This window comes from Leptonychotes weddellii, chromosome 1 (genome assembly GCF_054177405.1).
Source record: "Leptonychotes weddellii isolate Sample4059 chromosome 1, ASM5417740v2, whole genome shotgun sequence".
In the NCBI taxonomy this organism is placed as follows: domain Eukaryota; kingdom Metazoa; phylum Chordata; class Mammalia; order Carnivora; family Phocidae; genus Leptonychotes; species Leptonychotes weddellii.
The window spans coordinates 150,255,506-150,279,995 of NC_138369.1; the positions used below are offsets into that span (position 1 = coordinate 150,255,506).

Here is a 24,490-nt window from a genome sequence, read left to right on the forward strand (position 1 = left end):
TGCCCCTTCCCCTCACTCGCACGCTCTGAAATAAATAAATAAATTAGTTAATCTTAAAAGACAACTAGAATTTCTTTTAAAATGTCCATAGATATTGCTGTAATTGATATCGTAATTTAAACTGCAGAAAAATTCTGTGGGAATAAAAACTGTAAAGCTATATAAAAGTATTAAGTTAGTAAAGTTCTTCTGTGCATCCTAATTGAAGATCCAGTAAATTTTTAAACTTAGACTTGCAGAATCTAACGACAAGTACCCCATCTTACTGGGACAGAGAAGAGATGGATTATGCATTAACATGTCCCCCATGACCTAATTTCTTTCATGGAAAAACCAAAGAACTGTGGTTCTTTGGAACTGATTTATATATGTTTTTTCACCAACCTAAATACATCTAATTAAGAAAAATCTTTTAAAAAAGATTATAAAATTACATAACATACTTGAATTAGCAATTTTGAACCATGACCTATGCCTTCTCTCAGTAATATTCTCTAGTGTTAGGGCAGAAGATAAAAGCAAATGATCTCCAAAGCTACCACCCTGCCAACTCTGAGACTAAGTATTTCCTTTGTTTCACCTCCTCTCTTTCAGAATAAAAACTGCAGGTTTTATGAAGTTCTTGGGTTTGAATGTACTTGATTTTTATCTGAGGTATGACATATATAAAGCAGCATGCAAGGAAAAAAATTTAAATGATCAAACAAAAAACAAATACAGCTCAATCAATATCACACACTCCTAAAAGCAGAATAAGAAAAGTTTAGCATTTGAAACAGCTGCATGAAATTTTAGCTAAGACAGTGTGAGGCTTATAGAGAGCATGAGGCATGCTAAAAAGGAAAAGGATGGTCCCAGAAAGTTGCTCTACTCATTGGCTTACCGCTCCGTACATGCTCTGTCTGGCCAAGGAAGATTGAAAGACATTCTATAGCAAATTGAGGCAGAGGACAGAACAAAATGATTATTAAAAACACAATGGCTTTAAAACAAAAATATAGTATAATCACTTTTTCTAACCCTGAGCATATATTATAAAGAAAATGTTTTGATCATCCCAAGTACAAAGAAAAATGAAGAAAAGCTAGTTTCAACGGATTTTTTTTAAGACAACAGTCTTTTCAAGTTAGAGTTATCACTAGTTCATTTTAAAATATAATTTTAAATGTTCATGCTACAAAATTTAGCAATAGTACTCTAGTTCAGAATGCACTAACTTTAAAGTAAAAAAGTTACAGGCTTTGGAGAACAATTTTTTTTTTTAAAGATTTTATTTATTTATTTGACAGAGAGAGACACAGCGAGAGAGGGAACACAAGCAGGGGGAGTGGGAGAGGGAGAAGCAGGCTTCCCGCCGAGCAGGGAGCCCTATGCGGGGCTCGATCCCAGGACTCTGGGATCATGACCTGAGCTGAAGGCAGACGCTTAACCGACTGAGCCACCCAGGCGCCCCTGGAGAACAATTTTAATGAGCAAAAAAGACCCTGAGGCCTGATAAAACACTTTAATATTATTTATCAGTGGGCCATTTTAGACAGGCACAGTTTTTTTGGATTTGTGAAAATAACCTACTCTCTTCTTTGCTATTTACTAAGCAAGGAAAAAAATGTACTTTTGTATGCATATATGCTATAATTAAAAACTAACAATAGATTTCTGACATTCAATTCTTAAAGTCAAATGTTTCAACTTTCCTAGGATACTGCAAGGAAGACATGAGAGTGAAATGAAATAATGCACTTTGAAGATCAGGCTTGCTTAGCAACAAATTCTGTGTTGGAATTATTAGGTTAATTTTGAACTGCAGGAACAAGAAAGATCAACCAGACTACTATGTGGAGGAAAAAACACTGTGGACTCTACAGTTCCAGTAAGAAACATTAAAACTCACATTCATAAACATCATTTGTTAGCTAAACCCTTCTTTTGTAATTCGTGAGAAAACAGGGGTCACTTATATTCTGTGAACACAATTCTATGAAGATCTAAACTCTCAAACTTGAGAAAATGGGTTTCTGGGGTGCATGGCTGGCTCAGTTGGTGGAGCATCTGACTCTTGACATTGGGGCTGTTGAGTTTGAGCCCCATGTTGGGTGTAGAGAGTACTTTAAAAAATAATTAAAAAAAAAAAAAAAAAGAAAATGGGTTTTTCCTTTATTTAGCATGACCAAATTTTCTAGGTTACAAATTCCTAGAGGAGAAGAGGAGGTTCCTGCTTTGAGATTACTGCATTTTGTAGATAGTTCCCATCCATCTGACATGTGGGCAACAGCTACTATATGAAATGTAATATATAGAATAGCATCTTAATATTTTTTTAGTGAACCACATAGAGGGGCAGTACCATTATTTATTATGAGCAGAAGAAGAAAGAAATCATTACAGTCAAATATTATAGCAATAAAGGACATCTCTGCAATTATAATGAAAACTGAAATGATCTAATTAAAAAATGTACTTTATGATTCTTCTAGAACACATTCAATTCAACTAGCTTTTACTGTAAGACACGTTTCTTTAGTTACTAATCATAAACTCATACCATATAAGCAACTCACCGGTCCACAGGAGTTGATGTATTCTCAATAAAACTGATAACTTTTTCCCTGACATTAACGGATTTCGTCTTCAAAGCAACAGTCATTTTATTTACTAGTGATTTCATTCCTCTATCATTTGAGCCATTAGAAGATTCACCCTGAAAAAAAAAAAGAACTTACTGATAAATTAACTGTTCTCCTAATGATCAGCAGAGACACTACTGCTAAAGATTGTCTAGATGTTATGGACTGAACTGTGGCCATATGTTAAAAGTTCATTCTTCTAGTACACCTCAGAAAATGACTGTATGCAGAGATAGGGCCTTTAAAGAGTAAATTAAAGTTAAATGAAGTCATACAGATGGGCCTTAATTCAATATGACTAGTGTCCTTATAGGAAGAGGGGGAGACATCAGGGATGCACATACACAAGAGAAAAGGCCACGTGCGACCAGAGAGACAAGAAGGCAGTCATATGCAACCCAGTGAGACGCCTGAGGAGTAATCAAACCTGCAAACCCTTTGATCCCAGACCTGCAGCCTCCAGAACTATAAGAAAATTAACTTCTGTTTTCCAGAGTGGCTGCACCAGCTTGCATTCCCAACAACAGTGTAGGAGGGTTCCCCTTTCTCAGCCACTTTGGAAAACAGCATGGAGGCTCCTCAAAAAGTTGAAAATAGAGCTACCCTATTACCCAGCAATTGCACTACTGGGTATTTACCCCAAAGATACAAATGTAGGGATCCGAAGGGGTACGTGCACCCCGATGTTTATAGCAGCAATGTCCACAATAGCCAAACTATGGAAAGAGCCAAGATGTCCATCGACAGATGAATGGATAAAGAAGATGTGGTATATATATACAATGGAATATTACGCAGCCATCTAAAAAAATGAAATCTTGCCATTTGCAACAACGTGGATGGAACTGGAGGGTATTATGCTGAGCGAAATAAGTCAATCAGAGAAAGACATGTATCATATGATCTCACTGATGTGAGGAATTCTTAATCTCAGGAAACAAACTGAGGGTTGCTGGAGTGGTGGGGGGTGGGAGGGATGGGGTGGCTGGGTGATTGACATTGGGGAGGGTATGTGCTATGGTGAGCGCTGTGAATTGTGTAAGACTGTTGAATCACAGACCTGTACCTCTGGAACAAATAATACATTATAAAAAAACAAAGAAAATTAACTTCTGTTGTTTAAGCCAACTACCTGGTTGTATTTTGTTATGACAGGCCTTACAGACCGATACACTAGATAAAACCATTTTAGGGATGGGAATAAGAAATGAAAAATGAGGCTATATGTTGCATATATAAATGAATAAAGTCTGACATCAAAAACTAATGATGTAATGAATGGTGACTAACATAATGTAATAAAATAAAATTTAAAAAAATGCATAAAGTCTGAAACTACCTTCTTTATTCAATAAGAAATAAAGTTACTGACCTTTTAACTTCAATTACTCCATAAAAATAATCAAAAGTATAATCAGAATATCATTCAGGTGGCTAAATTTTTAAACATTTATTCCTTATAAATTTTTGCTGTTTAAATATTTTCACCTAGGCCTTTAATTTCTCAAGAAAAATTATTTTTATGTACCTAATGTAATAGGTGTGAGTGTAATTCTTAAACTGTTTCACGGAATTGCTCCATACTCTCTAAAGGGCAAGTTAGCAAGAGGTGTCAGAAGTTTAAAAGTGTGCCCATCTTTTGCCCATTAATTACTCTTTAGAACTTGAGAAGGAAATTAGAAAGTGCCCTAGGATTTAGGTATTATTAGATGGAAAATTAAACAAATTTTAAAAAAACAAATGCTTTTAAATAGGCATTTTATTTATTTTTAAAGTTTTTGTTTTAATTACAGCTAGTTAACATATAGTATAATGTAAGATTCTAGTGGTGGGGCTCCTGGGTGGCACAGTCCGTTAAGTGTCTGCCTTCAGCTCAGGTCATGATCCCAGGGTCCTGGGATGAGCCCTGTGACATCGTTATTGGGCTCCCTGCTCAGTGGGGAGCTTGTTTCTCCCTCTCCCTCTGCCAACTCTCTCAAATATATATATGGGTGGACTGAAGTTATAATCATGTAAATTTGTGGTGGGGGGGTACAGATATGGTCTGCAGGAGATGTGACCATAAGGCTCAGTATTCTTTTGGCTCATACTAATTGGGAGATTCCTAGAACCAGATCACTTGGGAGTCCCAGCTAGTCATAGGACTCAGTATTATCTCCATTGATATTTAAGCTGAAGCAGAAAATTGTCACTAGATGATACCAAACTGCAGCTGGACAGGGAGAAATCTGATTCAGCAGGTGGACCTCCAGAACTCCTGGCTAGTTTAGATGTGCAGGCCTGTTCCATCATTACATTAAACTTGCAATAATATGACTTGTCACTCTATGTGTTTGAAATATTTTGACTCCATTTCTGTTATGGTGAGAGTTTAACAGTTAGTTACCTTTCCTGGGCATTTATCCAAATCTGGCGACATATTCTACACATACACTTACATCAACAGAAGAATTGATACTGCTCCTTGAGCCTGAGGTACTAGCAATCCAATGGCCATATCCATTTTCTGGTCCATCCACATTTATGTCCGCCAGGTGCTGCTGCAGTGCTTAAGATAAGCAAGAAGAAAAAAAACAATAGCTCACATTATCAACCCCCTTTGGAAAGATTCATTACCAGAGACTGTAATAAACATGTCATAGCTGAATGAAAGAGGATCCAAAGATAGAATTACAGGTATTTTTTTCTGTACCTCTGTAAAGGAATGAAGGACTCTAAGCTACAGAAAGCCTTCTTCTTCTTCTTCTAAAGCCCTCTGTACAACTACAATTTTTCATTACTGACCTTAAGGATGACAATAACTATATATAGACTTGATGTTTTCCTCTTTGGAAGGGTATCTTTAAAGTATTAAGAAATAATCTCAGCAACACTTTTATGACATAAGGGATTAAAAGAAAACCTATGGTGGCTTTTGTTTTACCACAGACATCTAATTAATCTTTCCCGTAGTAAAGAAGGTATTAACTGCTATGGAGAGATTATTTTTGAAAAAGAAATAATCCATAATTAGAAAAAAGCTTCTAAAACCTAGACTATACCATAAAGACTGCTTTTCAGATACTTTTGATAATAAGCTTAATAACCAATTCTGTATCATGCTGTCAAAATTCCTAATAAATCACACTGGGCATAAGGCCAATACTTGCTTAACACTACTTATTAAAGTAACCCCTTTTGCAGATCACTCTGGGTATGAGCCTCAAAGGTTGTTAGTTATCAGGCCATGATATGTAGGAGATTAACATAATCCTTGCTAATATCAAAGACCAAGAGGAAATAAATAGATCCTAATCTATCAAAAATTCTAAGTTATAACACAAGATTGTATTAGGTCAGAACTTAATCCTTATGAGACTCTCATGATTCAAACTTATGATTCTACTACTCAACAAATATTAATTTTACTATTAAAGGCTCTTTATTTCTTAATTGAAATATACTTGACCTATAACACTGTATAAATTTAAGGTATACAACATGTTTGCTTTATATACTGTAATATGATTTCCATTTCGGCAATAGTTAGCACCTCTACTGCATCACATGGAAAATTAAACAAATTTTAAAAAAACAAATGCTTTTAAATAGGCATTTTATTTATTTTTAAAGTTTTTGTTTTAATTACAGCTAGTTAACATATAGTATAATGCAAGATTCTAGTGGTGGGGCTCCTGGGTGGCACAGTCCGTTAAGTGTCTGCCTTAAGTAGTGTTAATAACCATTTCTTTTTTATGGTGGCAATAATTAAGATTTAGTCTCTTCGCAAGTTTATCATAATACAATATTGTTGTCTATGTTCACCATACTTACAGTACTCCAGGACTTATTTTTCTACTAGTCACAAGTTTGTACTCTTAAATAACAACATTTGTAAAAAAGACAGTCTCTTTTTAATCTTTTTACCCTGACCTAATCCTTCATAAATTCTCAAATCTCTGCCTGCAGAGATTTGGCAATTATTTTACTATCCCGGATTACCAGATATTAGTCTGAAGATTTGAAAACATCAGTTTGTTTTATTCCATTCCATATTTTTTTAGCAGCTAATACTTTCAAGTAGCTCAAAAATTAAATAAAAATATAACAAAAAAGAAAGAGTATGAAAAGTATTTCTTCCACCCTTGTTTCCCAGTCCTATCTATTCTACCTTCTCCATAAAGACAAATCATGTAGACTAGATGCTACTTTTTTACAAATACAAGCTCATTAAACATATCTACTGAAATAATCTTCCATTAAATATTTGCTCATTTCAATTGTCTATTGTGTTTGTCTGTTATCTATATGTCCTGCTTGCCTTGTCTTTTCTGAAAATATAGAATGACTGAAGAGAGAGTTTATCCATTAACTAATTTGGTCACTCCAAATCAGGTCTGGTGATATAATTTCCTCTGAAAAGTGGAGGCAAAGCGATTAATAAATTAAAACCTTACCCATAAATCCTCCACTGGCAATGCTCACATATTCTTTGTTTTTCTGTAAAAAAAACCAGAACTTAAGTTATTCCAAAATGCAATTTAATTAAAACCTCTCATAGTTCTATAAATATTAACAAATGTAATATAAAGCTATACATTAGATTTCTGGACTTTTTCTTTGACATTTTGGAAGCTGACAAAAAGATATACATAAATTTACCTTATACATTGTAAGGTCTGTGTTTGGGTGGAAAGAAGGGGACAACTTCATAGCTACTAACAATATTATGATTTTATTTGTATTATAGTTCCAATAATATAATAAAGAGTCAAACCAAAACCAGTAAAATTATATTTTTGGATATAATTAGAGTAGTTTTTAAAAGCTTTCAAAATATGTTGTGTCCCTCATAAAAAATATAAAAACAAATATTAGAGCTAATTATGAGTAAGAAATAACAGCATGTTACCATTTTACAAACTACTACAAAAATTAATGGATCTAATAAACAATGGCAAAGAAAGAATGAGACATAAAGAAGAGAGATATCAGGGCACCTGGGTGGCTCAGTCAGTTAAGCGTCTGCCTTCAGCTCTGGTCATGATCCCAGGGTCCTGGGATAGAGCCCCACATCAGGCTCCCTGCTCAGCGGGGAGTCTGCTTCTTGCTCTCCCTCTGCTCCTCTCCCTGCTTGTGCTCTCTCTCTCTCAAATAAATAAAATCTTAAAAAAGAGAGAGGGGCTTAGTTGTTAAGCATCCACTTTTGGCTCGGGTCGTGATCCCAGGGTCCTGGGATCGAGCCTGCATCAGGCTCCCTGCTCAGTGGGAAGCCTGCTTCTCCCTCTCCCACTCCCCCTGCTTGTGTTCCCTCTCTTGCTGTCTCTCTGTCAAATAAAAAAAAAAAAAAAGAGAGAGAGAGAGAGGTATCTGGGTATGTACCTCCTGATGAAAGCTCACACCACCCAGGACTTCCTGTCCCCCACCAAGTCTCTAGATCTAACTACCAACTTAGAGGAAATACCAGGGACAGAACCTGATAAACAACACAATGTGAATGCAATCAGCAAAATCAGAATGTGGGAAACTCTCTATAAAAAGTAACCAGTTTTTCTCACGAATCAGCAAGGAAAAAAATTAGGAAAGGGAAATTATAAATTAAAAGAGACTTCAAAGATGTCAACCAAGTGCAACATCTTGTTTTGGGTCCTGGGAAAACCAGGGAAACCTGAACAATAGTTAGATTTTTTATAATAAAGTGTAATAATGATAATGTGGTTATGTCATTATAAAGAGTTTATAGGGTTCAATTCCACCTACTTTTGAATTTGTTTGAAATTTTCCATGATAAAAGTTAGGGAAAAAATTTCTATAACCACATCAAGAACTTGAGTTATAAAAAGAAAGTTCACAGTATTTCAAATTCTTGCCATGTGACAGGCCTTACAATATATAGTTTATACTAGAGAATTTTTAAAATAGGCCAATTAAATTTATAAGTAAAATGAGTCTCAGTTGCTATTTTTGTTTTTCTGTAAATTTCTAAAGATTTCTCCTTTAATAAGGTATAAAATTATCTTAAAATCCCCTTTCCCCAAATACCTTGGTTCCTTCTCTGATTTTGTCTTTCAAGGATTCTTTCCCTTAGACTTATTTTCTCAAATCAAATTCCCAGTAAAATACAGCATGAACAGAAAAGGATCCAACTTGAGTGGCTAGTCCAACACCATGCCCATGGTCTTCCTGATTCCATAGTTCAGGGTCATAAAAAATGAAGACTTTAATGTATAAACTATCAAAGAATAATCTAATAAACAACTGTTTTTGTAAAGAAAGAGCCATCACTGAGTGAAGCTTTGTAGAGAAGATAGAGGAATAGGTTGTATAAAATCACTAATACAAATTAGCTGTGCTGAAGACAACATCCGAACACAAAAAGGAAAGGTGGCTAAGTGCATTGAATAAATATACATGTATATTCTATTTCAAAGTAAAGAGATTAAAATGAAATATGTCATTCCTGCAAAAAATACAGACATAAAGAGCAATACAACATAATAATCCAGAAATAGATCCTGATGCACTGAGGAATTCAGTGTATTAGAAAGGTGGAATTTCAAATTGATAGCACAACTGGGTAGCTATCTGGAAAAAAAAATTTTTTTTTTATTCCTACCCCATTTATTATACAAAAATAAATTCCAGATAGTTCAAGATCTAAATATAAAAAATAAATCACATAAGCATGTAAGCATGTAAGAAAAATCTCGAGAAGTCCTTTCTTAGGAAGACACAAAACCTATAAGCTGTAAAGAAAAACTACGTATAAATTTGACAATGTAGATAACAGTACAAAATTACCTATAACTTCTTAAAGGTGATAGCAATAACCACCAAGCAAAACTGAAAAACTCTGTCAGCATACCTGTAAAAAGTGTGCCAGGACCATGTTCATATACATGTCTTCTTCCTCTCTACCGCTGCCCATAAAACAGAGGTGCTCCCCACCAGCAATGGAGCCGGACTCGATGGACTGCTTCTGTGCTTCCAGCAAAGATTTTACTGATTGTGCAAACTCAGATGGATTCTGGAGCATCTAGACAATTTTTTAAAAACTAAAAATGTGGCAAAATGGTATTGGACATACATTTCCAAATCTGAAATATTCTTCCAGGAAAAAAAATTTAAATAGCTACCATAAATGACAAAGGAATAAAGGCTCTTATAAACAAAATTGCTGGGATAAGAGAAAAGAAATGTATATAAATGTACCCATAATACACTAGAACAAAAGTTGAAGATTCACAGAAAGATTAAATATGCATAGAAAATATTCTAAGAAAAAAATGTTTTGTTGTTTCTTAAACAAGCTATGGTGTCATTAGGTATCATGACAAGAAAAGTTTAACACTGAGTAGAAGGGTCCATAAGTAAAAACAATACATTAAAACAAGGTGTATTTTTTAGTTTCCACTTATATGGCAAACAATATATTTTTTAGAAGACAGAAATAGGAGAAGCCATTTTTATCAGCACTACTCCAGGTACTAGAGATAAAAGGATGAAAAATGTTAATTTCTTTCCCTCAAGGAAACAGATATGCCAATAACTACAAAAATCTGTTAAAACTCTTATAATAGGGCTACATAAAAAGCATAGTGAAAATCCAACAGAAAAATGGACAAAGAAAAGCAATTCGTAAATCAAAATACAAATAAACAGTACACTTACAAAAAGATGCTCAACATCACTTATAATTACCACTGTTTTTCACCCATCATTCTTATAAAATAAAAAATAATTGGCAATGTGCTATAATGCAACAGTATGAAACACTCTTATCTACAGCAAAGTGTAAGCTGGTTCTGTCTCTTTAAAGGATAATAAGGCATTTCTAGTAATGTTTTACATACTCACATCCTTCAAACCAACGGTTCTACTTTTAGAAGCCTCTTTTACAGAAATATTTGCACAAGTTCACAAAACTTGTATAAGGATCTAACTGCAGCATTGTTTACTACAAGAAAAGTGAAAATAACCCAAATGTACATCAACTGGGCAATAAATTATGGTGTATCTGTACCATGGTTCACTATACAGTCATTGCCTGGCTGGCTCAGTCAGAGCATGCAACTCTTAATCGTGGGGTCGGGAATTTGAGCCCCATGTTGGGCGTAGAATAAAAATAAATACATAGATAAAATGTGGGGATACTAAAAAAGAGAATGTACTTAAAAGGAAAGATCTCTAAGAAACAGTTTGCTGAAAAAGCAAGTGAACTGTTAAGTGAAAAATTTAGTGAAAAAAGTAAACAAGAAATACATAACTATACATTAAAAGGTCTGGAAGATTAAACAAGCTGGTAATAACTCTGGAGATACTCTTTTGAGTTTTTGAAGAAAAAAATCAAATATTCATGAATCACTTGAGCAAATTTTTAAATAAGCATAAAAGAAGGACCATCTAACCCCCCCTAGACAAGTCAAAAATGAGAAAGGCTCAGGGTTCACTTTCAGGATGCAAACAAGCTTGATCACCTTCCTTACTTAAAACACCCAAAACTGTCTGAGTTTTACGTAAGTTTTACGTAAGTTTCCTCTCAACACCACCTAAACCCCTCAGTATCACCTTCTCAGGCCTCAGCGTCACCTTTTTCAGATGAGATGGGAAGAAGGGCAGATCACACAGTCAGCAAAAAGGGTTACACCTCTTTCTGTCTTCACCATCCATGAGACTCTTATAACCCAGAATGGTTTAAATGATGTCTATCCCACTCTAAGTATTTTTGACAATATTTAATTATTTACTTCATCTACTCTTTTAATTAAAGTGACCCTTAGATAGCAATTTTAACAAGTGAGCACCGATATGCCAGATACTACTCTTATTAAATATTAGTTTATTACATGCATAAGTACTCATGATTTAAAAAAGGCTTATAGTAAAAAGTTTTAGAACAATTACCCAATTATAGTAAGAGCTTATATTTATAGAGTACTTACTAGATGCAAGGCACTATGCTAAGTGCTACATCAGACAACTCACAGTAAGAAGTTTAGAATTTACTGACATAACAATGGTAGGCAATAGTAAGCCACAGTTAACTGTTTGCATCTATCCTTTATCATACTTAAAGAGTGTCCTGGTGAAAAGGAAACCTGAAAACAATACTTTTGTTATAAGGGCAGAGACCCCTCCTTAAGCAGAAAGAAAATGTACCAATCTGGTACATGTATATTTATTTATGAACTAAAGAAAAAAAAAAAACCTTTTTATTCTCTTACTTTATAAAAAATTTTAACTAGCATTTATACTAACCAGATCTGAATCTAAGTGGAAAGCAGTTGATAAATGCCCAGCATTATACTGTTCTGCAGGACGGCAATCCACCACAAAGAACCGGACTCCTTCCTAAGAGGAAAACAACATCTGAGATACTGGAATTTGCCATGAGGGTCACACTTCACACAATATAATATTACAATTAGCCAAAGGAGAGGGAACAGATTTATTAAAAACAAAAACAAAAAAAACCAACAAAAAACAGATCTTACAGAATTAGGAGGACCAATTAGAAGAGATGCAAGAAAATAACCTCAAGATCTTAAATAACTATATTCATTTTCAACAGTTAAAACACTTTATATATACTGTTCTTGACTAGAAAGTCTTAAAATATGTAGCAGGAGAATGTCAGTTTGAGCTATAAAACTATGTTGGAATTTAAAATTTTAATGTGTATCATGTTAAATATATATTTAAAAACTACATAGTTATAAACACAGATCTAGATACAGTTACTATTTCTGCAAATAAGTCCACAAGTTGCCAGCAATTCAATACATATAGGAACTAAACATCTTGGGATGAGAGGAAGTTCTGCAAAGCCAGTCTGAGCTGAAGAAATTCACATGAGGATCTTTAAACTGGGTTACAGCTTTTCATTTGTTTTTTTAATACTAGTTCTAATAAGGGGCGCCTGGGTGGCTCAGTCAGTTAAGCGTCTGCCTTCAGCTCAGGTCATGATCTCCGGGTCCTGGGATCGGGCCCCACGTCGGGCTCCTTGCTCAGCGGGGAGTCTGCTTCTCCCTCTGTCCCTCCCCAGCTCATGCTCACTTTCTCTCTCTCAAATAAATAAATAAAATCTTTAAAAAAAAAAAACAAAAAACTAGTTCTAATAAGAAAAATATGTGAAATGTTTGTTTTAAAAATATTATAAAACACCTGTCTTTCCATGCCCATACTTCTTCCCTCCATCTTGGAAATACACCCCACCTTCCAAATACACATATCCATGTTAACTCTTCCACTAATAGTAATAAAGAACATATACTGAAAACACTGGCTCACTAGATTTTTATGAAGATAGCAGTAGACAGAAAATTATGGTATATCCTCAATTCTCCTTTGTTATATGCTCTATGGCATCAGACCACCTAATTCAATTAGCTGTATAATTACCCAGAATTTAACTATTAAACGCTAAATTCACCATTTTAAGTACTTTATACAATACTCAGTTGTTTTGTTAAAAAATGAAATAAGATTTGGCAATTTACAAAAATAGTTGTCAAGAATAATTATTGACAACTAAAATAACACACAAGCTGGCAACACATTAATCATTCAAAAAAGCAACAGTTACATTGTTGCAGTAAATTAATTTTGTGGGAATCCACAAACAGGGAGGAAATGTTGGTTCCTTGCATTTAAAAGGGGCATTCCTCTGACAACTGTGGGTTTTCTTTATTTACCCCTTGAAGCTGATTTGCTTGAAGGATCTCTGACACCGAGATGGCCAGACAAAGAGCCTGACTCAGATCTGCATCATCATCCTTGATTCCCAACAAAGTACTACCAAATAGATGGTGATTATCCTGTTTGAAGAGAAATTTTTAAAACATCACAAAGAAAAACAAAATTAATCTTTCTTCCAAAAAATATTCTTAATAAACCATGATGAAAGGTAAAATAATTACATAACACTCTTGAGTCATGTGACTTTTAAAACTTAATATTATATCATCTCAAATATTGCAGGCCAAAGGCGACAAAAAGGCTATATACAAAGTCCTTGTCACAGTTCACACAAGGTAAGACTGTGAAAAAATAAAACATTCTACACAGCTATTTTCTATATCACCTGTAGTTAAATATTAAACTTTAAAAATGGTTATAACTTTTCATATTTTAACATAATAAAAACAAAAGGCAAAAATTATGTAATACACTGATCTACAGCCTGATTTAATTAGCAACTGCTAGTGCAGATTATTTACTATGTCTGAAGAATAAAAGCTGTTCCTCTTAAAAGACTGAAAGACTTCTTTTTCATCCAGCATCCTAAACCACAACCCCATCATCTGACTTGTTTGACATTGTTAGGAACTGAGGTGGTCTACATAAGGCAATTATTAAAATAGCTGAAATTAGTCCCTAGAAATGAATCTCTTTTTTAATTAATTAGTTTCAGGGGAAATGTTTTTAAAAGGTTTCTCTTGTCTGCCTTCTGAAACGTATTACACTGAACATAATTTAACCTCATCTTGATGTTTCAGTGACATGACCACCAACAAGCAATCATTATGGTAGAACGCCTAAAAAAAAACGAATAAAAGACTATAATGCTCTCACGGGCACCTGAGGTCACAGACAAACCCATTTACTTTATAAATGGTACTTCTGTGCCTCCTCCACTATTAGCTTTTGCTTCTCGGAGTTTTACTTTCTAGGAACTCACACCACTCATGTTTCTAATCTGGTGTCCTTTCACTTGAAAGCACTTGAGAAAGGTTCTAAGTCTCTGTGCAGCTAAGGGACCCTTTTTTGTTCATGAGACAGCTCTGCATCACTAAAATTGCACAAAGCTGAACTCCAGATAAAGGAGGCATAATTATACATCCTCCATCAGATTTTTGAAATTTTTAAAGTCAAGAAAGCACTAACTTAAGAAATATCTCAATTTTCTCATGATCAGAAGTAACTAATAGAGTAGAAATGAAATAGTTCCTAGCATATCTGTATACTATCTTTTTAAATTTGTCTGTTCCTCTAGTAGGGAGAGTATTTACAGTGAAAAATCACATAAAACTGCAACACATAAAAAGAAAGAAAAGAGTGACAACCTAGAGTATTTTAACTTAAGTAGACACAACGTAAACCATAAAACAATGTACAAAATGTGAAATACTGAAGCTGGTTATTTCTTGTCTTCTACCTTCCTGAAAGAAGCTGGTGTTTTACTGCAATAATACTGAGCCAGAGAGAAGAGATCTTCTACATCTTCTAGATTCAAACTGGATGGAGTATTTTCCAAGAACTCTGAAAAAAGATTATAGATATGAGAACATTTTTAAAATTGTGATGAATACAATCATGAACATTATTTACATATCAAAGCTGGAGTATCTTCAACATAATAAAAACTACATAAATGGAATCTTAACAGCAATGCCTTTAAAACTGTTTGAGGAGAAGCAGAGTTCCCCAAAAGAGCTGAAACTGGTAATGCAATTCTGCTGTTAGTGTAAGATAGGTTCAGGCAATCAAATCAAATTCATTAGCCTTGATGGCAGTACTGTGATTTATTTAACAAACACATGTTAACTGCCAGGGCCCCTGGAGTTCCTGACCTAAGGAACTCTGTCTTGTGTGAGAAATGTAAAAATAAATCATTGTAATGTAGCAAGATAAAACACCACAATACAAACAGTACAAGGTGGCAGGCAATATAGAGAAGAAGTAACTTAATCTCTGTGAATGCTAGAATGGGGAGAACCCAAAAGAACCTAATTTCCACAATGGAAATAATTATGAAATCTGAGTATGCAAAGGTAAATTAAGGAAAAAGGAAGAAGAAAGGAAAGAGGGGAGAGAGAGGAGGGCATTTGATACGAACAATGAAACCAAAGTAACAGTATATGAAAGGAATTGAAAGAGTGAAAAAACATGGAAGAAATGAACAAGGATGCAAAATGGAAAGAAAATAGTCTTCAAGATTTGCAAAAAAAAAAAAAAAAAAGATTTGCACCTGCAGTGTGTATGAGTTGAATGAAACCTCAGAGTTCTGTAGACTAATCTCTTAAATTTATAGATGAAGAACCTGAGTTTTAGAAAATAAAGCGACTTGAAATATTTTCTCTACGTTAAGTGATACTTACGGATAACTTCTTCTTTGCTGCCTGACTCCTGTGCTAAAATAACTTCTCTGTAAAAAAGAAACAAATGGATTTGAGTTAAATATTAACAGAGCACCCTGAGAATAGAAAGGAGAAAAATCTAAGCAACTTGATACTTACTTTGTATTAACAAGGATTATTAACATTAAGAAATAAATAAAAAATGGATCTGCTTGTTGTAGATATCCATCCCACATTGCCTGAGTGACTTCAATGGAACAGTAACATGCAAAAAGGCTTCCAAGCTGTAATCAGGAAATGAAATGAGACATAAACCACTGGAAATGACCTGTTCTTTTAAAAGTATGAAAGCATATGTGTAAGTAACATTACATCAAATTATCTGCACCTGATACTTAATGTGTAGCTTAATTTTACTGTATGTAATGCAAAGGCAGAATATGTGGATTCAAGGCACAATGAAGCCACTTATTATCTGTGTGACTTAAGGCACATTACTTAACCTCTAAAGCTTCCATTTCTACTTCTTTAAAAAAAAAAAAAAAGAGGAATACTGCTACCCTTCTTCTACCACTGTTGGGAAGAGAGAGATAATTAACCTAGAGTAACTAAAGTAACTAGGACCTACCTGCCATAGCATAACAACTAATATAGCTACCACTATAAGGGTAACTAGCATAATTTTTATGGTACTTAACTTATAAGGTAACTGCAAGGATCAAACATGGTAACTTAAGAACATAGAGAAAAGTTTTAATGACAATATAATGGTGAATTGCTGCCAAAGCTTACTTGTCCATCATTTGAAATAGAAGAGACAAATTTATATCCCTCAATGTTTCAGGAGCTCTGTGGTTTTCTATTTCAAATAAAAGAGTTGTTTAAGTTTCTCTAGAGCCTGTGTTTTAAATTGCATAAGCTCAGTGATATTTTTAAAGTATTCAATTTTCATTAGATACAGAAACAATTCCATCTAGAGGTTTAAATTTAAAACATTTTTAATGGCTAATGGGAACATATACATTAGTGCATATTTCAGTACTAAACTACTGTCACATATCCTTTATTAGCTATCACTTATTTTAAATATTCTCATAACAGGCTTCAAAGTTGACATTTTTCTCCCAGTTTATAGGTGAGGAAATAGACTGGTATTAAATAACCTTCCCAAGCTCACAGAGATGGTGAGTGGTGGTGTTTGCACTAGAAAAATGACCTGATATTCCACAGCCAGCTAACTGCCATTACACTTGACCACAAAGTTTTTAAAATATATAATGCTACTAATGTTTTTTGTTGTTTCAAAAATTACTATTACAAATAAGATTACTATTACAAATACCAAATATGTACATACAAACAATCACAATATATGATCATCAGTAACTCACGTAGCCAAACTACAGCTATCCCTGCATTGCTCACAGTTACAGCTCCTCAAGGTTTAGGAACTGGTTTTAACTGTTTCATCTCATGATTTAAAAAAAAAAAAAAAAAAAAAAAGGACTCCATTCCATAGACATGATACTAGTAGCAAGAACAAACTGGGGCACTGACAGAACAGTTGTTTTAGTACTTAGTCAAAATCTGCTACCAGCACTGAGGACTAATTCAGAGATCTGGCAACAGAAATGGCAGAAGTGACAGGAGAGACCTCTGTTAGATATCAGAATGCTTAAGAGAAATAGTTTTCACTTCAACACAAATAAGTACATTGAATGGCAAAACGTGTATCTCAGAGAAACCATAATTTTACAGGTATTTTATTATTTTAACTCAAAGCAACAAGATTGTGACTTAGAACTAAAGAGTAGGCTGCTGCAGTTTGAGATTTAATATGCCAGAGTTGAAACCAGTTAGAATTCTCTAAGTACCATTTCTTGATTGTTTACTTACCCCATCACCCTCCAAAATAGGTACTATTATTATTATTGCCATTTTACAGATAAAGAAATTGAGGCTCAGAGGCTAAGTGTCTTAAATCACATAGTTAATAAGTGGCAGAAAGGAATCCTTTCTGAAGAAAAGTTAGGTTAAGACATGATCAAGGAATATGTTTAATTTCTGAATATACATTCTTCCAGCACCCAATCACTGTTTAGAAAAATTGTCAAGTTAATCTAGAAGAGAGGTTCTCAACGCGTAGTCTAAGGAGCCCTAGAAGTCCCCAAGAGTATTTACAGGGGAGTCCATGAAGTCAGAACTATTTTCATAATGATATATAAACTTTAATTGCCTTTTTCATACTCATTTTCTCACAAATGAACAATACTTTTCTGAACGCTACATGAACTGTAGTATCATCACAGATTGAATAAAGCAGCAGATATGAGAATCTACCTATCTGTGATCTAGCCAAATACTGAGATTCACAAAAATATAGAACAACGTCACTATTCTCACTAATTTTCTTTTGGAAAATACAGTTATTTTGCATTAGAAAAATAGGCCATTTATGTTAACATGTAATAGATTTACCACTACTTCTAAATGAATATTTTAAATTTCTTAGTTTTAATTTCTAACCAACATAATGGATCCTAAATAGATACTGAGTATAAGAGGTCCTGACACCAAAAGGTCTGAAAACCACTGACCTAGAATAATAAAACTTCCCACTGAAAATATATAGAATAACAGAGCTGAGATGTACTTTATATTCTTTTAAACTGATCATTTGACAATCTTAAGACATTTTCCTTATGATTAGGTATCAATTTTTATACACACCATCAACAATTTAATCACACAAAGTTCTAAAGTGAACTGATCCTTATCACATATTTACATACATTACATGCATTTTTTGCACATATTATATACAGCTATCTCAAATATATTATATATAGCACATATACAGGTAATATATGTGAGATATATGTAAAACAACCAAAGGCTAAACTTCATTTTAAATAATCTGAACATAGGCAAGAGCTAAAAAACCAATTTTTGAAGTGCCAAAAATTTTACTCCTTTGGTTTAAGTAATAATGGTCTATAATTTAGTATATTTATTTCTCTTCCTTGGGAAAAGAAAAAACCTAACTATAGTTTAATAGAAAGCTATTTTTCATTAAGTGTTCCTACTTTCACTTTATTACCCAGTTGAGTGCATAGGAGTCTGGAGTAATTTTCTTTGTATCAAGAAAAGAACAAAGCTCAGGCTCATGATATTGGATGAGTAATCGGAAAAGATGAAATGGTCTTCCCTTCAGAGAACAATCCCTAAAAGAAAGAAAGGCAAGGTTTTTGCATTAATGGGTCAGAAATGGTCATACTAGTAACCAGTCCTCCTGCAATACCCACTTCTTCCCCCCACCCCCAAAACACCTGAACTTCACAGCATTCATAACAAAGCCTATCTGATACAATCAGGTTCAGAACACCTAATATACTCGACTTGACAGAAAGTTTGTAGAAACAGTAGGTCTACAGCTAACTCTAGGGAGATTCTCTCCAGGTAAACCCAGGTAGCACTCAAACAAAAGGACTGCAGGGACCACTGAAAACAGCAGTACCATTTAGGTTATTTTGATAAGTTCTGGATCCCAAAAGGATATCTACAGAGTTCCAAAGAAGTCCAGCCCTCTTCTTCCCTACCAAATAAGAGGAAACTTAGGAAGGCTTCTGGTTAGCTCCACAGTTAACATATTCAAGTAGGAATGTCCTTTAACAAAGGTAAAAGTGTGAAATGGCCACAGGTGAACAAAATACTGGACCAGAGCCTTAGAAGCTGTTGAAATGGCCTGGGTACTAGTGCTCAGAATGAATTCCAAGAGGTACAAAACACTTTATGAAGCAAGTGTACTATTTCTTTTCTTCTTCCCTTGTATCTAATGATTCAATAAAAATGTAAACAGCTCCAAGTACAGGCCATCTCAATAAAAGTATTTATTGAGAAAATATCATGTGCCAGACACTGTAACAGGCACTCTACAAGGTTATCTAATTTTATCTTTACAAGCAACCCTATGAAATAGTTACTATTTTTTCCCTCATTTTACAGATGAGAAAACTGAGGCTTAGCTGTGGGCAAGTAGCTCACCCAAGATCACAGAAGTCAGTTAAGACCTCTACACAGAAACTGCGTTAAACGACCATGCCATACTACACTTCACTATATATAATTTGGTATTTCGACAAGTGGTATTTTGGTATGGGTAGAGTCTCTAAAAAAACAAATTGTAAAGCAACTGAAATGAAGTAAAACGCTTCATGTGAAAAAGCTAATGAAATGAATGTCACAATTTTGACATAAAAGCACTCTGATAAAGAATGCTGGCAAATGCTATTTAAGTGGGAATACTGAAAAATTCCCACATTCATCTCAGAGATGAATGCCAGGATTTGGAATGAACCTCTATCTACCATTTTTTTGATACTGTAAATGACAGGGATGTTTTGTAGAGAAAGCCCTAGGTTGTTAATTCAGATGCCCAGAGACAGAACCGGATTCAAACTGGCAAGATTACCTCCTCCTCAGAAGAACTGTATTAGTTAAAGCACAGGTGACCATCCACACTTAGGTTCAAAACTTGACTCAAACATACACCAGAAGTGTAATCCTGAGTAGGTCTTTAATCTCTCTTTGCCTCAGTTTTTGTAGTTGTAAATCAGGGATAACTACCCTTCAGTGGCCATTGTTTAAATGAGAAAACACACAAAGCACCTGCATTTAGTATAATGTGTTGTCACAGAAAGCAGTAAAAAATGGTAGTCATTTAACTACCAAGCTCCAGAATAGTAGATCTCTACTTTGGCTACATATTGCAGTCAGTTAAGAAGCTCTGAAAAAACAATGATGCCTGGGTGCCCTGCTCAGAGATTTGATAATCAGGTACACAAACAGGCCGCAGGATTTTTCAGAGCTCCCTCAATGATTCCAATGTGCATCCACAGTTCACTGTGTGGCCAAACCACTGGTCTAGGTTATGTCAAAAGTTCCTTTTGGTTCTGAAATCCTGACTACCTGATCCACAGCACTGGGAAGTACAAGAATTCTCTCTGGCCTCATGAGTGCAGTCCCTGTACTCCCTTCCCCAGCCTCCCTGCACCGCCCCCCCCCACCTCAACTATCTAAACATCTACCTATCTATTCTCAGCCTAAGCGTCACTTGCCCAAAAAAGCCATCTCTGACCTCCAGGGCAAATTAGGTCACCCTCAGTAAATATTCCAATAGCATTCTAGGGGCACCTGGGTGGCTCAGTTAAGTGTCCAACTCTTGATTTAGGCTCATGTCATGATCTCAGGGTTGTTGAGATTAAGCCCTGTGTCAGACTCCACGCTGGGCGTGGAACTTGCTTAAGATTCTCTCCCTCTCCCTCTGCCCCTCCCACCGAAAAAAAGTAATTCCCATAGCATTCTATATTTCATCTTCCTAACACTCAGCACACTTCTAATTACCTGTTCAATGCCTGCATATCCAAGATTACACTCCAAGCTATAATACCAGCACTTCACTTAAGGAAGCACTCTAAAAATTTTACATTCCATATAGACATTATAATGTTATTTTTATTTTATAAGGAAAGAAATTAAAATAGGGATACTACGAAAAAATTGGCATAAACTCTACAAGCATAAATTCTTAACTGAAGAATCCTTTAAAAAATGTCTATAACCACAAAAATAAAGTCAAATAACCATTAAGACTCAAACAACCCTAAAAATTATTTGAACCTCTTACTTTACCACCAAAGTAAATCTAACAACTTTAGTTCAAAGCAAACTAGACCTTTCCTCATTTTTTAAACTATTATAACTAAATCGTATTTTACCTGGGAATGTACTTATTCATGATAGCATAAAAGCAGTTGTACAAATCGCTGCGTGGCAGTTGAAGATGCACCAACGGTTTCAGTAGATGTATCCAGCTAAGGGATGTGCTGTATTTAATATTACGTGATTTACAGTAAAAGGTAATTACAGATTCAATATCCAAAAGTAATTCTGTTGCCTTCTCTTCTGGCACTGAAAGCTGTTCTAGAAAAGAAGTGTCAAAATTAAGTTGCCAAGGGCCTGTTAGAAACTTCATTATTGCACATAACACTTGTTTACAAACATATGATACTATCTTAATATATTTGGAGCATGAAAAGGACAAAATAAAACTACATGAAAGCACATGTTTCCTTATACTTATCCAATATTTACTAGCTAGTCGATATTTACTAACTCAATAATACTTAACCTATATATATATGTTAAACAAAGAATGGATAATCTGAAGTAGAAAGGTAGGAAAGATAGGCTTAACCCATATTCCTGGAAAGCAAAAAGGGTTTTTTCTAAACAACAGATTATCATCTACCCCATGATGGGCAGCTGCCGCTATAGCTTTGTCAGGGAAGGTGATTCATTCTCTACTACCAAATTCCCTTTCCTTTGCACACACCAGCAATAATGTTTCTGCTGTGGTTAGTACACAAAAGCTTATCTAATCAAACCTTAACTAAAATGTGATGAAAGAGCAACAGAAAGACACCAAAGACTGTAGATGAATTTAAAAATACAAACTAAATTCATTTAATCTTGAAAAAGACCTTGTCGAGTGATTGGAAATCTTTCACTCATGACTGACAATAGTTTTTTTATAGCAGATCATTACCTATGATGTATAGATAAACTTTTGGAACACAGACCCCTTTAATGTGGAGACTATATACAATCATACAGATCTTTACACAAAAAACAATTTTAAAACTGTAAAGGTACCTGAAGAACTGAACATATAATAAAAAAAAAAAAAGACCCTAAAAATTGGACTCTCCTTTTTAAAAATACTAGACATTACTTCATAAGAATTTCAAAAGAGAAGTTCTAAAACTATTTATCAGCCCTTCACAAATACAACATATCCCAAATTATAACAAGATGATACTAATAGGGTAACTCCTTTACCTCAAAATATTATTTTCGAATTTTTCACTGTTTGAAAACAATTATTAAACTTACCAATAAACTCAAGACAATCTTTGTGAATAGCATTCTGTTCTGGCAAGTCTAGAATACCATCCCATGATGCCAAACTATCACCTTTTCCTGCAACATTTAGAGCAATCTGGAAGAAAGGTAAAAGCAACTAGCTTCATATGTCATTTCTCATTCTTGGAAAAAACGCTGTAATAATGGAAAGTCCTGAATTTAGAAATAATAATGCATACTTCTAAGATTACAAAGTAATGTACTTATGCTCCACCAAATGTTGATCCCTTAAGTCAGATCACAATGAACACAATTATTTTAAATCTTCCTATATTAAATTTTACTACTTCATACCAATCTAGTGAATAGCATATATAAATTTATTTCAAGCAAACATCATCAATGCTATAGACTGAATGTTTGTGTCCCCCCACAAAATTCATTGTTGAAACCTAATCCCCAATATGATGTTATTTAGAGATGAGGCCTTTGGGAGGTGATTAGGTCATGAGGGTGGAGCCCTCATAATGGAATTAGTATCCTTATAAAAGAGACCCCAGAAGGAGCCCCTATCCCTTCAGACATGTGAGGACACATTAAGGATTCACTGTTTTTTTTCAGTTTAATGGTATTATGGTTATTTTAAAAGTCTTTATCTTTTAGACTTTCATAGTAAAGTATTTTAGTGTTCTACCAAGGATTTACTTTAAAATAATCCAGTGGGTGGAGTAGGGAGGAAAAGATGGAGATGCTAATCAAACAAGATTTTCCAAATGTTAACAGTTAAAGCTAAGTGATAGGCCATGGGGGTTCATTATACAAGTCTCCACTTTTGTGTTTTCAATTTCTATAACAAAACATTCAGACTTCTATATACAGTTATAATTCCATTTCTGTTACATATATATGTGCAGAGAAGAAAAAAATAAAAAGATATATACCAAGACATAATTATGTGTTTTACCTAGGTGATAGACAGCAGATGATTTTTATCTTATCCTATGCTTATATATTTTAACAAAGATGAGTATTTCTTTTGCAGTCATAACAAATCGTAATTTAAAATTTAAAAAAATGGTAATACACATGCACTGGAGAACAGCTGAAGAGGAAAATAAAGCAAAGTAAAATATCCTATAATTCCAACACCCAGAGAGACCTATGTCCCCTCCCCACCTTGTCTTTAACATAGCTGAGGTAATTCCAGCTGCTATTATAAATCTTATTTTACTCATTGGCTGCATTTTCCCATTTCATAAAACAATCTTCATAAACATCATTTTTAATAACTACAAAAGAAAAACACTGTCTTTTAAAACCTAAATTATTAAATAACCAAACATGACAGAAACACACATTTCAGTAAGTTGCACTATTCAATAAATTCTCTAGATGCAGCAAGCTCATAAGATGATAAAGTTTTCTGCAGCTTAAACAACTGAACATAAAAATCCTCAAATGTTATTCTTAAGTGATTAAGTTTTAGTTTCCAGTTACCTTCCAAACTTTGGCCCTCAGATCAGCAGGCAGTGGTCTCCCTTGAATTATATTTCTCAAAGTTTCAAGATCACAACCTCCTGCTTCCAGAGCTTCTTCAAGATCTTTTTCCCTAAAAAAACAAGTCCTTAATAGATCAGTTTTACTTCTTATTTTATAAGCATGGCCTGTCAAAGATTGTGTCTATGAAAAGAAGGTTCTCAGCAGCCAAAATGTAATGTCAAAGCATACACGGCATTTTATCTGCTTGAAAGGGAACCTCAGGTTTCGTGCAATTGACTCTTACTTTGCATTTAGTTCTAACAAGATTAAAGAAATTTAAAAAGAGAAGACAGGGCAAGCAAGCTGACAGCACTGAAAAGTCACAATAATAGCAACTATTCGTGG

The 24,490-nt window shown here is 34.3% G+C and overlaps 1 protein-coding gene across 3 annotated transcripts in view; it reads right to left on the reverse strand.

Moving 5' to 3' along the window:
- Window positions 1–24,490, reverse strand: part of TBC1D23 (TBC1 domain family member 23) — a 54,371-nt gene that overhangs the window by 9,242 nt on the left and 20,639 nt on the right. For 2 of the 3 annotated variants that reach the window (XM_081797911.1, XM_081797930.1), the window contains exons 3-16: window positions 24,104–24,215; window positions 22,637–22,742; window positions 21,460–21,664; window positions 18,783–18,906; window positions 15,842–15,966; window positions 15,704–15,750; window positions 14,761–14,864; window positions 13,298–13,420; window positions 11,862–11,954; window positions 9,469–9,639; window positions 7,061–7,103; window positions 5,063–5,172; window positions 2,559–2,698; window positions 884–928 (exon numbers count right to left, since the gene is read on the reverse strand). In XM_081797911.1, the coding sequence (XP_081654037.1) occupies window positions 884–928; window positions 2,559–2,698; window positions 5,063–5,172; window positions 7,061–7,103; window positions 9,469–9,639; window positions 11,862–11,954; window positions 13,298–13,420; window positions 14,761–14,864; window positions 15,704–15,750; window positions 15,842–15,966; window positions 18,783–18,906; window positions 21,460–21,664; window positions 22,637–22,742; window positions 24,104–24,215 (1,548 nt within the window). The remainder of the gene's footprint in view (window positions 1–883; window positions 929–2,558; window positions 2,699–5,062; window positions 5,173–7,060; window positions 7,104–9,468; window positions 9,640–11,861; window positions 11,955–13,297; window positions 13,421–14,760; window positions 14,865–15,703; window positions 15,751–15,841; window positions 15,967–18,782; window positions 18,907–21,459; window positions 21,665–22,636; window positions 22,743–24,103; window positions 24,216–24,490) is intronic. The other variant, XM_081797920.1, reaches the window with a different exon arrangement.